The 14,695-nt window shown below is 40.0% G+C and overlaps 1 protein-coding gene across 2 annotated transcripts in view; it reads right to left on the bottom strand.

Annotated features, from left to right (window-relative positions):
• The window catches only part of ATP1B3 (ATPase Na+/K+ transporting subunit beta 3), a 29,139-nt gene extending 14,749 nt beyond the window's left edge, over nucleotides 1-14,390 (bottom strand). The window contains exons 1-3 of one of the 2 annotated variants that reach the window (XM_061365245.1): nucleotides 14,100-14,390; nucleotides 5,143-5,271; nucleotides 462-569 (exon numbers count right to left, since the gene is read on the bottom strand). In XM_061365245.1, the coding sequence (XP_061221229.1) occupies nucleotides 462-569; nucleotides 5,143-5,271; nucleotides 14,100-14,208 (346 nt within the window). In that variant the 5' untranslated portion in view covers nucleotides 14,209-14,390. The remainder of the gene's footprint in view (nucleotides 1-461; nucleotides 570-5,142; nucleotides 5,272-14,099) is intronic. The other variant, XM_061365246.1, reaches the window with a different exon arrangement.
• Between the last annotated feature and the right edge of the window lie 305 nt (nucleotides 14,391-14,695).

Genomic DNA, 14,695 nt, shown 5'->3' with positions numbered 1-14,695 from the left:
AATTTAATCTTTGTTTGCCTCATTTTTTTTAACAGGCAAACAAGTTCTTAAGAATAAAGGATTCTCAATTATTTACTAAACCATTTAGATGAAGACTAAGATCAGTTAAGTCTTGATAAACTTTGCCTCCAAATAAATGACCTGTGTAATTTTACACTGAATTCTTTTAGCATATGTGATTCCTACATCCTGTAGCATTTAAATAACCATGTTGCCGAAACACTGTATTATAAGGACCAAAAATTCTCCACTATTCCTCATGCTCAGGCTTCCTGTCTAATACTGGTATTTATACCTACCTTTTTCTATAATGTATATACTTTAATAACTTACATGTCTAGAGTAAGTTTGAACTTGAACCAGCCTCCATTAGCAATTGGTAGCTACAAGCAAAAAAGGAAACTAATGCACTCAACATTAAGACTCCTGAATTACTTGGGCAGTTGCAGTAACTTACTTACATTCAAGGAATTTTCTAAGTGTAGCAACATATTCTGCATATGACTGGGCGTCACTCTTGTTAAAGTAAAATTCCAGTGCAGTGTCTGGCTTTGGTGAAATCATAAGTCCTTAAAAAGAAAAAGTGCAAGTAAAGAACTGAACAGTTTCTCTTCCCTATACCACTCTAATCGACTAAAAAAATCATATCTATAAATTGGAAAATACCTATCTGTAAAAAACCATCAAGGCTACCCCTATATTCCACAGTACTGTAAGAGATTTTGTGTTTGAAGCCACTTATCAAAATCATCATTACATGAATTAATACTTAAATTCAATCCATATAACTGTAATTCACAAACCAAACCCAACCGATTGGAAATAGCAAAATCAGCAACTTAATCACTTCCAATCAAAGAATTACACTGATTCATGTCCCAATTTCCATATTTAACAAATGAACTTAATAATTGAAAAAATACCCCAAACCACACCCAGAAAACCTCCAGTTAAAGCTATCCTTCAAAGATTTAGGTAATATACAGTGAGGCTGTGACTGTATTTATCTCAGAAACCCACAAGAAACAAACAATTTTTTTTAAATTCATAATACGTAAGGATGGCTTGAAAGATATCTCAATCAAAACAGACAAGCCAGGTTAGCTGCTAGTCCTTTCGTCCTCCTCTAACAGAAAGTTTAGATGCCATCTGTTAATGGAGAATACAAAAACTTTATTAAGGGTATGCCTTAGGCTGTGGTAACTATGAACACTTGAGCTGCCCCTCAGACTGCTATGACCTGACACTGCAATAGTCAGGGTTCCCCCCATGTGCTCAGTGCTGGCCTCTGGCTGGCTTTATCCAGCTGCTGGCTGCAGGTATAGCAACAGGAACTATCTACAGCCAGGGAGCCAGGACAGATGAGAAACAAGGACATAGATAACCAAATGCTTAAGTCCAGCCTCGTGTTGAAGTATGAAAAATGCAGACACTGACATGGAGTATGGGTCCTTGATAGAGCTGAACTGCTCTTCCCAGGATATTGGTAAAGTACAAAGTTAAATCTTAGGCTTCTTTTTTTTTTTTTTTTTGTAGTAGTAGTAGTAGGTGAAAGCAAAAGGCATACTCTGCTAAGAAATTCAACCCTGTACCATCAGGAGTTGTCACTGACAGGGATACCCAATGCTTCTGTAATCACAGCTGCAGTAACAGATGAAATAGCACTGCACCACCAGATACTGCAGAAGAGATTGAACCTTCAAAAAAGTCCATATGATTGCTTCATTCACACTACCTTAGGGTAACTCTTAGTACAAATAATTAGAACAGATAAAACCCCTACAGTTGTGATTAACAGACGAATAGCCATGCATCTGTCTCTTCAAGTATAGCTGAGAACTGACAACCAACAAAGTATTTTTTACCAGATTAGTTTTCTTCTAAGTTAGAATATTAAGATGGTTTGAACTATGTCAAATTTGGCATAAGGGAAGAAGCTGCAATTACAGCATCAGCTGAGGCTGCCATGTAGCTTCCCATCCTCCGGCAAAACCGATTAAAACCTAGATTCCCAAATTAATAAAATTTAAGGAACAAAACAAAACTCATCTCCCAAAATTATAAATAAATAAATGAATAAATAAATAATATTAGGCCTTGTTTATACAAAACAAATATTTGAGAAGATAAGACCACAGTGGGAAGATAAAGTTGGGTAAGTTCTCTTAATGTTGGATTCTTAAAGACATTACTGTAGTTAGTCAATCACAGTAAGCTTTTGGAATGTGTATAAAAAGTGCAATTAAGCAGCCCAGATCTATTCACCTACAGAATTCACCTACAGAAATGGCCAAGCTTCTCATCCAAAGGCAGAAACTATTACAAATACTTGAAATTGGGAAATAATAAACAATACCAGAGATTTATCACAGACAAATATCTTTTTAAATTCTAAAGAAAACAACTGATATCATTTAATGCTTTTTTTTTACTCTACCTTTTTTATAGGATTGCAAATATATCATAAAGCCTCCTTTCTGCATTAACAGCAGTTAAATTATTTCCAGGCAAGCCATAACTAAATGTCTTTATGACCGAGAGTCCATATAAAACTACAAATAACATTTCTGATTGCAAATTACTTTGCACCATTATAGTCATCATCTGAGCTCCATGCTGAACTGGCATTCAACAAAATGCAAGATAATTAGTAATAGGGCTGAAAAAATGCTCAAGGGGTTTTACACACTAAGGGAGCTTGAGGGAGAAGAGATTGTTATTATCTACAGAATTATACTGTAAATGAAAGATTTAAATGCCATTTTTCAAAGTGAATATGACAACCTAAACTAGTACACAAACTAGCCATCAATGAACAAAACATTATTTTTAAGAGATTTATTGCTTCAGGGAAACTTCACAAACATCCTACGAGGAAGGAACTACTCCAATTCCAGTGGATCACAGGACGTCTAAAGACTATGGTGTAAATTCTACAGAAAAAGCTACTTGAAGGACTGATGCATAGACTGTGAGACGAAGGATTTGAGCTCTTCTAGAGGAAGAAAATTAGCAGCTTCAACACAGGATCACACCTAGGATTGTAACAGATTACATATTCCTACAATTCCAAGAAGGATTTTAAAAAAACACATTTTAAAATCAACTGGATTCGATTGATAATATTATATCCCAGTGAAAAATACAAGTCAAATATCAATTATGAAATCAAGTGTGAGATTTCCAAGTATGTTTAACACCAGAGTAAAGCCTTTAACCTACGCCATCCAGGTTGTGTGTGGAGAATTTTTTTTTATAATTTAAAGTTTTACAGCCAGGAACATGACATGTTTCACTGCAAGTGAAAAATGACAGAGTTAAAGAGAAACATCAAAACACAAATAGGCAATTTTATTAACTTTCATGTATGAGTATTAAAGACAATTAAAAAAAAATTCACAAATGTTATAGGAATACTTACATTAAAAACTAATTGTGGCATACATACTTTTTTAAGCAAAGACCCTTTATAACTTATTTAAAAACAGTTATCCCCTGAACTACAAGAGGCACAAGAGAAAAACAATTCACTCAAGTCCAGTATTAAGTCAGTTACTCAAGGCACCCTCCACTACCAAGGTTCTGACTACCACAAAGAAAATGGGGAGAAATGGCCAACTAAGCCACCTTCATTTTCACCCCCCCCTTTTTTTTTTACATAAAGCAGATTGTCAATGATGATGATGATATTAACAATTATTATTATAAATAATAATAACATCATTTACAACCTTTAGCCCATTCTTAACCATAAAAAAACCCCAGCACAAATCCTCAAAAATCCCTTATAAGAGGACATTTGCTTAAGAAGGTCTGAACACTATATCAGAATAAATTCTGTTCCAAATCTACAGGCATTTATCATATTGGCCCAACTGCATCTTGCTCATGTTAAGATCATGTATCATGTGTGACGCAGCTGCTAGATGCTGGCCAATTTTAAGAGTCTGAAGTTCAAAAAAAAGGAAAAGCATTTTAAAAAATACTGTCATCTAACTTCTACCAAAACATTAATGTTGCATAGCCATCTAGCTTTGTTGTGTTTTAAACATAAATTTGGTCTCTAAGCCAAGTTGTTCTAAAATTCGAGATACCAGATTTTCAGGTGGCCCAATCATTTAAGTTGCACATACAGGTCAAATACTAACACATTTTCCAGAAACAGTAACTAGAAAACAGTAATCTCTTTGGTGTAGTTGAACTATGAGAAGCATCTTTCAAATCTGTCGGAGTCAAAATCTTTATTTTTTTCCAGTATGAAGATATAGCAAAATAGCGTCTATAATGGCAGACTTTCTTGATATATTTAAACTAGTATCTAAAAAAAAAAAACAACCCACAAAAAAAGGGAAAAAAAAAGGGAAAAAAAAAATTAGGGAGAAGAGGGGGGAATCAAACCCAGCACCTTATTATTCATTTTTATTTCTGAAGTGTTTTTTTTCCTGTCACATATAGCTCCTTGCACCGGCAGCCAACAGTGGGTCTACACGGGCACGCACACAAAGGAAGCACCAGCTCCAGGAAGCAATACACAACTTTTAGTGGCAGCTACATGTTATGTGGACTTAGCTTCATCAGAAGCCCCATCACAGGACCTTCTCCCTTCAGTGGATTCCTACATAATATGTCATCAACCTGCAGAATCCACAGACATTTCACATTGGCTGAAAGCTATCCAATATTATAATGAAAACTCTGGAAATGACTTCACACCATAGCCCTTACATACTCTTGAGCCTATCACCCTCATAGTACAGCCTTCCTGCACTTTCTTCAAAATATGTAATACTAATCATAAGTGGCCTTCTACCTGATCCAAGACAACTGGTTTATATTTTCTTTAAAGCAGTATGATTAAATGATAATCCCACTTACACAACAGCATGTTGTGTGGGTGCACAGGTAAAATTAGTCTACATACATGAGACGTTCAATTGAAAAGAACTTAGGAGAAAAAACAGCAAACGTTAGCACATATGCCCAAAAAGCTGCTGACTGAATGACAAATGTTACTCTTTGAAGCCTGTAAGTAGTTAATAATAATTACAGTTTCCCATAGGCAGTTCATAATTTAAGCAAACTCTCAGCTGAAACTTAGCTGTTAAACAAGACAGAATTTTTTGAAAAAATAAACACACTTACCTGGACTGGAAATCCGGTCACGGTATTTTGGTATATCATTGCTCAGTGTCTGAAGCATAACCCACATTGTGAATGTGAAGAGTGCTGCTAGGAAGCCATAAAATACCAGATAGAACAGCAAGATCAAACCTGCAAACAAAAAGCTAAAATTACTATTTTTGTTTCAGCTAATTCCATTACCTATTTTGAAAATCAAAGTGGGCTCAAAATCAAGATATGTTTGGTTTTGCCTCCCTGCTCTCCCAGCCCCCTCCCACTCCTAATAGTAGTTATAAACAAATATGCCTCTAGCACACATATGTATTGCACAGTGACAAATAATGCATGCAAAACTATTTTATTCATACTTTCTGGCTCTCAAAATTTAGAAGGCGTTTTGAAATCTTCAAGTGAGAAGCATTAAAAACTGTCTTTGAGCTACACAGGAAAGTTAACTAAGATGACTCCACAGTCCATTAGAGAAAGAAGAGTTTCCCTTGTTTAAGGGAATTATGGTTTTGTATCTGGAAAAAAAGGAGTCATAAGGAAGACAAAAGAATGAAGTGAAAAAATAATTATGCTGGATCCATAACAGGTCAGAAGCAATTGGTGCTTTAGTAACAGTTGATATTTGAGAGAGCTCCACATAGAGCATTCATTCCCGCATACATCCTCCTACAAGAGACTTCTCAACCTGAAAAGTTTTCTGCTGCATAGTTTTTAAAGTAGACCAATCCTTCTGTTCAGACTTATCAGAAGTCTTTGCCTAACACAAACACCTGTTTTACCAATCTACCTCAAGGACCTGGATACATTCCTGGAATTTACCAACTACACAGATGGTACTCGCTTCAACTTGAAAGTTACCTAAGGAAGAGACCTTCAAAACCTGAGGAAATGGCCTCAAAGGAACAGCCTATTGCAACACTGTACCTCTTAATCACTTATCTGCAACAAATTGCTATGGAAGAAGGCTACTTTGCAAAACAGCTTGGAAACTTCCTGTGATTGTCTATTTTTTCACTGTTCTCTCCCTACTCCTCACCCCTCTTTTCATGATGCATGTATAGACTTGCACTCTGTAGACACAGATCAGTTGTTTACTCAAAAGACAAGGTAACAGACAGGCCAAAGACACAGATCAGTTGTTTACTGAAAAGACCAAAGTTAAAATCTTACTTTAGAGATGACAGTACTTCAAATCAGCTGCAGAGGTATGATGCATAACCCTAATTTTAAAGCTTTTTAAAATTTGGGACAGCTCAACTAAAAATTTAGTAACTACATTTTCAAACAAGGTTTTGTATTCTTGTATTATTTGGGGTTTTTTTTGGCCCTTGTGGACCCATGTTAGTGTATTTCACTAAAGCAAAAAATTAACAGCATACTGTTTGCTGTTTTCAGAACTTCTGAGGTTATGTACTGATGACTACTATTAGAGTACCTTTTAAAAATTATGTTTACCTGGAGCCAGTTCACAACTAAAGATGAAACATATGTACTATATGGATGGAAGAATAAAAGACATATAAGATACAATGGCAATTGTTTTAATGATCAAGTACACAATACTAATATAAAAAAAAGCATGTGATTCTCTTTTAAAGTTGAACACTTGAGACTTAAGAACACATGTTCAGACATTGTCAAAAAGAATGTGAGAAAGGCATATTCAAACCTTTCTGATTCAAAAACATTATTGAACAATGACTCAAATTCAAGTTTTATGAAACAGTCTAGCTATAAGGCTGCTATCAGGAAGCCAAAGAGATGTAATTCGGGTCAAGAAAAGCACATCAAAACCATTATGCAACATTCTACTACTGACACTTGATTATATAAGAGAGCCAAGTACACTGTTTTTCATCCTTACATAGGAAAGGAAAAATCAAAAGCAAAAATGATTGTACCCCAGTGATGTGGACAGTTCACTGCAAGATGACAGGAGGAAGCCTGACCTCTGGCTCCTGTCCCAGAAACTATGCTCATATTTTGCACTGAAATATTTTCTAGTGTACTACAACCCCCAGTAATCCACAACTGCTAAAGAGTCAAGTACCTGTGTTACTTCTCCCAGAAGAAATCAGTGTATGTGTACTAAAATAATGAGATGGTACCCAAATTATCTTTGCTGTAAGCTCTCTGCAGCAACCAGCTGAATGTTACTGGATTTGGTTGCATTTTAGCTTTGTTTCACATGTTGAGAAAGATACTTATGAATATGCAATAATTTGAAAGCACTCAGCTATTTAAAATACATTTGGGAACCACTGAGATGTACGATACAAAATGGTGATTAGAAGTAATGAAGTACGTGAACACAAGAACAAGCTTAGTATATATAATAAACAAGACAGCTAGACCTCTATTAAAAACTATTTCTAAGGTTATTTAGAAGCTATTTAGAAGCTGAAAAAGTAAATAAAAACAAACAGTAGAAATCCTCATCAAAAAAGCTGCTGCAGAAGTTGCATCTGTATTTGGCATACCAGCCATTTCAAATTGCAAATCAGATGCAAAATGGAACAATGATCCAAAATACATTGGGTGTTAATCAGAAGGTATCACAGAAACAAATGAACTCCCTTACAAAACCTATGGCCAGCTCTCACCTTGATCCCTACAAGTTAATAAATTATTGTCTACACTTTCATGAAGCTATTTTAAAAGTACAGTTTCTGTCAAGTGACCAAGACATGCATTGATAAGTTGCAATGGAACAGAAAAAAGAGTTTGACATGTAAAACAAGACAAGCACCTTCTGTGGCAATTAGCATAAAAACAAGGGAAAACTTTTTCATTTAGCTATTTCAGAATGCATCTGCATTTTAAGTACAAAAATATGATGTTGACTTACCAGGTAAAAAAAGAAAAAAAAAGAAAAAAAAAGAAAATCCCTGCCTCCTGATGGGCATCACAGCCCCATAGTGGTGCACTTCTAAGCAGACATGGCCCTAGATATAGTACTGCTTTGGGCTAATATTACTGTAACATCTGCAATATTGGCCTTGGACCTCATTTTGAAGTACCCTAAAGAGCTAATCCAAGCCTGCTGCACCTCCCTGAGTCAAGATGTGGCTACCTACCTACACAGCCTCTCTGCTTCAGCAGAGAAGTGGGCTTCAGGGCTCCTCCTCTCTGCCAAGAGCTGCAGTGGAGCAGAACTGCTACATGTAGGCAGTTCCTGGGGAGGCCTCATGACCAGGGGGAATGCCAGTAGAGGGGAAAACAAGAGGGGCTCCAGTGTCTCTGGGGAAAACAAAAGGGACCCCAATGTCTAAAACATAGTGACGGACTCTGTGGTGGAGACTGCACTGTGAACACCCCCTTACGGAGTCACAGAATCACAAAACTGCTAGGGTTAAAATGGGACTTCTGGCAATCATCTAGTCCAACCCTCTTCCCCTCCAAGCAACACCCTATCCACCAGGGCTGAAGCAGTAACAAGGAAGACTGTTTCTATTCACGATCTTGAAACTCCATTAACATCTCCCAGTCCAGCAAAGTGTGCATGTGCTTACATACACACAGAGGTTATTTTTACTTTAAATTTTAACTATGTTTGTAAATGCGCTGAAGAACACTATTAACCTACCCCATTTATACTCCTTTGCCACACTAAAAAGGAAAAAAAACAACAACAACAAAAAAACCCCAACAAAAAAACTCCTCTGCAACTTCCAACAGCTCCAAGCTGAGTAAGCTGCTCTTTGTGAGCCTATTAGTATTAATTATCCTAAGCTAATCACAGTGGACAAGCCATAACCTGTCAAGAAGGTCTGCCAAAATAATTTCACATAACACTGGATTTCTTGTGAGGAAACAAGATGTACTCAAGTAACGGTGGAAAACTATCCTCCACAGTTTCTCCAAGAAAAGCACAGCTACTGCATCCAATATACAACTCAATTCAGTTGTTGCAGAACATCTTGTTACACCAAACCCTTCAAGTCTCTCAGCCTTTGACACAAAAAAAGAAACTGCCAAAACCAAAATACTGCATTACAATTTACCAAGTTAATTTTTTTGTTTTGCTTTGGTTTGCAGGTTTCTTTTTCACTGGGTTTTTTTGGGGGTTTCTTTGGTTTCTTTTTTTTTTTTTTCCCCAAGCCATCACAGTACCAAAACCCCTTCATATCCTAAGCACACAGAAAAGCAACAGTCAAATCTGGAAACTGCTTTTTCTGAACCAACATGTTGGTGCCATCATTAGTCTGCCATTGATTTACAGGGATTAAAACACTTCTCCACTATGAAAATTAGAATTTCTGACTCCGGTGAATGCAAGATATCAGATACCTGGCCATCATTTCCACGATGAATACAAGCTTTCCAAACTTTACATGATAAAAGTGACAAAAAAGCATGTCAATCTGGGATAAACCAGATTTGCGTATATACCTATATGTAACACATAGGTAGATACACACAAGTATGAACATAAACATTCTCACAGCAGACATGTAACTGTTCAACATTACCTGCAACAATGAAAACAGGGTGCTGTCATTATGGTTCCTGCATGGATCCTATCATCTGCATGATCATTCTTCTGTATCTTTAACTAGGGGGATTTAAACACTTAAGTAATGTCACTAGTGGCTGCCACTAATGCCAGCAACACCAAGGACTTTTGGTTCACCTGCAGATGGATTTCCTTGCCTTAAACTAATACAGCTATGCATGTTAGATAATCACTAATGTTTCAACTTTATTCCCTAGCCACTTAAGAATTATTGTTTTCCAAATCTGGGGGACTTTAGGGGAAGGGAGAGGAAGAAAGAGGGAAGGAAGACATCAGGAAAAAAATAAATAAAACTTTGGTCCTATGTTACAGTTTATTTCATAGTAAGTCAGGGCTCCACATGTAACATGATAAACACTTCAGGAGACAATGAAAACTGTCTAATGCAACACTTCGAAAGAATCACAAAAGCCAGTGCTTAATGTCATGATGAAGCATTTGCAACATACAAAACTAACTAACTAACTAACCCAACTAACTAACCCTATATATCCTTACTGTACCACCAGAGCAACAACAGAAGGCAAGCTTGCTTTCTTCACAGATCTGTGCCATGGAACATAAAATAGTCTACTGATTTCTCAAATACTCATTTCTGATGATAGGCAGTATAATGGAGAAGTTTAGTAAGATTTTGACTGCAGTCATATTCCTGGCTGTGCAGGAATGTCCATCTGCCACAATAAAAAAAAAGAGAAAGGCACTGTGTCTCTCTCCAATTCACAACCTGGATGTGTACGTACTTCTACTGCAGTCACAGACAGCAATGCCAGAATGTTTAGTATTACACTGCTTGTGAAGAAAGCTAAATGACAACAAAATCCTGCTTAAAACACTGATAACAAACACAGAAGAATCAAGTTAGAAAAGCAGTTAAAACTTTGACAGCACTGTATGTCCCAGCAACAACTTAGTGGAGAAGAAACAGAAACAAAACTGAATTTTTTGTTACAATGACTGACAAGACCATATATTCACTGACTTATGAAAAACTCTCCTAAAAATAAGGTGTCAGGCTTTATTGATGTTGCTTCGTTTTGTTTTGTTGGGTTTTTTTTGTTTTGGGTTTTTTTTTGGTTCTGTTTTGGTCTGTTGGCTTTTTTTTTTTTTTTTTGGGGTGGTGCCTTTTTTGTTTGTTTGTTTGTTCATTTGTTTAAATTCAAGCACATATTTGTGCACTGGATACATCTGAGCATTCAAAACAATATTCAGTAGGTCTGAAATCCTGTGTACTTCAAGACAATTCCACCTCTATCTACCTTGAGCACTTGAACACAACTAGCTTTACAGAAGGGCTTAAATAGGCTTGACATGACACCTAGTGTGATCACAAATGAAGTATTGCTAGATTCTGTCTTGCCTATTGGGGGTTTTTGGCACATAGTATTTTTCTGTGATCTTACTGTCTATCTTGTAAGATTATGCATGCTTTTGAGTGCATAGTGAGCATCCCATTAAAATACTTTCATGATGATCTCACTCTGTTCTTGCTATAATTCTAGGCAGGCACAGCACCTTGCCTTTACAGGTAGAGCCAAACACTAATCCTTTTAATTATAGGAAGGCACCACATGGCAGTCTTCCAAGTACTCTTTTCCTTTCCCTACCTAATAAACACTGTGTTTATCAGTACCCCAGGACTGATCCTCCTTCCCATTAGGTCTGGGAAGACTATTAGCACCCTTTATGCCTTGTTGCTGAAAACACCACCAATAAAAGTAGTCAACAGTTTTTTCCAGTTATCTCCTCTTTAACACAACTAATGATTATGGCAGTTAATTAAATGTACGGTGGTTGGGGAAGGGTGTTCATTTTGGATGGGGAAGGGTGTTCTGATTTATGAGATGCAAATTGAATTATCCCTCAAGTCTGTGAAAAGTAAAGTAAAAATCCCTCAATTTTTTTTACAGCAAGAGGAGTCTTGGTACAAGGTTTTTTACCAAATTCTAAAAGGTAACATACCTAATCCTAATGTAGGAATGGCAGATGAGTACTCCAGTGCCACAGCACTCACATTCACAGAGAATCACTGCCTTGCAGTTACAATTTACGTAAATCCCCAGGACTGTCTCAGTCTAAAGCAAAACATGCATATACTGTGACTAATTATTTAACAGTTCCTCTACTGCTTCTGTCCTATTTCTGTGAAGAAGCTGTCTTGAGACAAGAGAAATATGCATGGAAGAATCAGAGCCAATAGAATTCTTATCATGCTGCCCCTGGAGACACCACAGCCCAGCAGACTGGCAACCAGAGCTCTCCTCTCTACCTCCCTACCTTTCAGTGGGGAGACTGGCAACAGAAAAGGAACAATAGTTAGTGAGACTGCTCTAATTCCAAAGCAGTACTGCAGAAGTGGAGACCAAACCCTGCATATTCTTCTATGCCAACAGACACTCAATAAGTGTTCTGCAATCAAAAAAATAAAAATCAAACAGCCACACATCACCTCCCAGAACAGAGACCATAATTTATATATAGTTAAACTAAATAAGCCAAATATGTTAATCACAAAATGCCATGACAAGTAAATATTGTCAAAAAACACAGACAACTTATAGTGCTGCTGAACAGTTACCTTTTTATGTCCAGCCTAAGGAAAAGGTATATAGCACCAACTACATTATGACTAGCAAAACCACTTAAGAAAACTTATTAATTAAGTAAAACAACTTAAACTGCTATCTAAGCCTGTACACAGAATCACAGAATCATTAGCGTTGGAGAGTACAAACTTTCCCAATATGGAAAAGCATCATCAAGGGAGCTGGCTGTTGAAACTCAGTTACCAACTAAGTCATACCAGTTCCAAGTACTGGCACTGGACTAGCACAGACTGGTAACATTGTAAGCTGACATATCCTACTAGATAGGTTTAAAACAGAGAAGGTTGTTGCATCTCCACATTTTTAAAGAAGTGACAAGCTATTTCTAACATGCCCACAGTCTCTGCTCTCATCAGATTCATGACAAACAGACTTCTGCAATCCACAGACCCATACACCCAGCCCACGCACTTGAGGAAACCTGCCTCTACAGAAAATCACTGGAGAACAGCACAGTGGAAATTTCCTCTCCTTTGCTATTCAACTGGCAGCGCAGCTCACAAGCTCCTATTTCCATCTGAATGGAGAAGAACTCATGTCAGAGCTAGGGCCCTCTCTTGACAGGCCGGAGACATTGGCACAGTGAAGAAAGCACACCCCATGCATAGTCTGCTTAAGGCTCCTCCTCACTATTTCAACATTAGTATTCACTGAGATTGTGTCAAGGCCAAGGATGTATCGGCCTGTTCCTTTATGCCACGCTGAGATTCTTGTTGGTTTTGTAAGCACAACTATTAAGTATCCCAACTACGTCCAAGTTTTGGAAGGAGATGCTACATTTTCTGAAGTCAGTAAATATGTCTCATGAGGACTGAAGAAACATCCTAACATTAAGCATTTATACAACTGTTTAATATAAGAAAACATACTCAGAAAATCCAAATATTTTTATTGGAAGCAACAAGATTATGATAACATGCTTTACAGCTCAGAGGAAAATCAGTGGGAAGACTACCTGAAAATAGGAAAACAAACACTTCCTGCACAAGCTTTACTGGAGAACCTTCACTTATAAGCTTCACTTCAGAAAAACAGAAGGCCCAGAAGCCTTTCATTGGAATAAATTTAGCACGATGACGCACGACGACCACAACGATCAGTCTTGTAGATTATCTGGAACTGGGGCTCAAACTTTTGGGGTTTTTTGGTTGTTTTGGGTGGGGTTTTTCTGCTTTCCTTTTCTGATCCGCAGCTACCGTCTAGAAGTACAAAGGCAATTCGCACTCATTCATTCTCGATTTCCTGCGATGCTGGGAAGCGCAGGGGGGTGAGGGGTACGAAATGGATGGAGAAGAGGAGCTGCATTGATATGCACGCAGGCTGACATCGACCGGGAGAGATAAGCGCGGTGTGGGCGCCTGCCCCACACCTCCACGGCGGAAGCCCGTCACCACTGCACCGCGGCGGCCCCGCAGTCCCTCCCGGAGCGCCCCCCTCCCCCCCATCCCTCGGCGGATCGCGGAGGAGGAGCCTGCGGCCGCGCGCGCTGCATTTGCGTACTGAGGCGGGAGGGTGAGTCAGCTCGGGACGCGCTCCCGCAAACTGCTTTTCCTCCCCCGGTCCCCACCTGCTCCGCGCGGCGCTGCCGCCCTCCCGCTGCCACAGCACCGGGCTATTTATAGACTGGCGGGCGGCGGCAGTTGTAACCGTTGCCGGGGCGCGTGCGCCGCGGCCTCGCGAGCTGCCTCACCTGGCCACCGCGGCCCCCGCATCCCCCGTGGGCCCTGCTGCTGCAGCTGCCCGTCCCCCGCCCCGGGCCTCGTCTCCGTCCGCTGCCTCCCCTCGCCTTCGCCGGCGGCCCCGGGGCGGCTCGCCACACGCCCTTTCCCGCCCGCGAGAGCCCTTACCCCAGCTCTTCGCCGTGCGCCCCAGAAACTCGCCGCTGTTGGGGTTGTAGATGAACTGCCGCCACTCGGTCATGCTCTGGCGGAAGGGCTTCTTCGTTTCCTTAGACATGGCGAGGCGAGAAGCGGCTGCGTCGCACTCCGCGGCGGCAGAGCCTCCCAGGCACAGAGAGCCGCAGTGACCGCCCGCTCCCAACTGCTAAGTAACCGCCGGCGGGGCAGCGCTCGCGCAGGGACCTAGCCTGCCCACCTCCGCGCGAGGCGGGACCCGCCGCGACATCATTCCGCCCTCGCCAGCCAATCCCGGCCAGCCGCGCGACTGCCCCCTGGCGGACAGCGGCCGCGCCACTGCAACGCGGGGGCCTGCTGGCACGCGGCCCTGCGTGGCGCGCGCTCTGCGGGCGGCGGTGGTTGGGGCCGGAGAAGCGCAGAGGTTGCGGGCACCCGCCGGTCTCACTGCCCCCTGCGGGGAAACGGGGGTTGAGGGTGGGAACGGGGCAGAGGGGAACGGCTCCGGCGCCTTGACGGCGTTTTCTGAAATGCTTGGAGCCGGCAGCGTGCGGCTGCGGCCGCCGGAGACGAGACATCGCCATCTCTGG

This window comes from Neopsephotus bourkii, unplaced genomic scaffold (assembly GCF_033783945.1).
Source record: "Neopsephotus bourkii isolate Nb327-2 ecotype Australia unplaced genomic scaffold, CSIRO-AGI_Nbou_v1 NB_1279, whole genome shotgun sequence".
In the NCBI taxonomy this organism is placed as follows: domain Eukaryota; kingdom Metazoa; phylum Chordata; class Aves; order Psittaciformes; family Psittacidae; genus Neopsephotus; species Neopsephotus bourkii.
The sequence above is the reverse complement of the archived record's forward strand: the minus strand, read 5'-3'. Positions and strand labels throughout refer to the sequence as shown.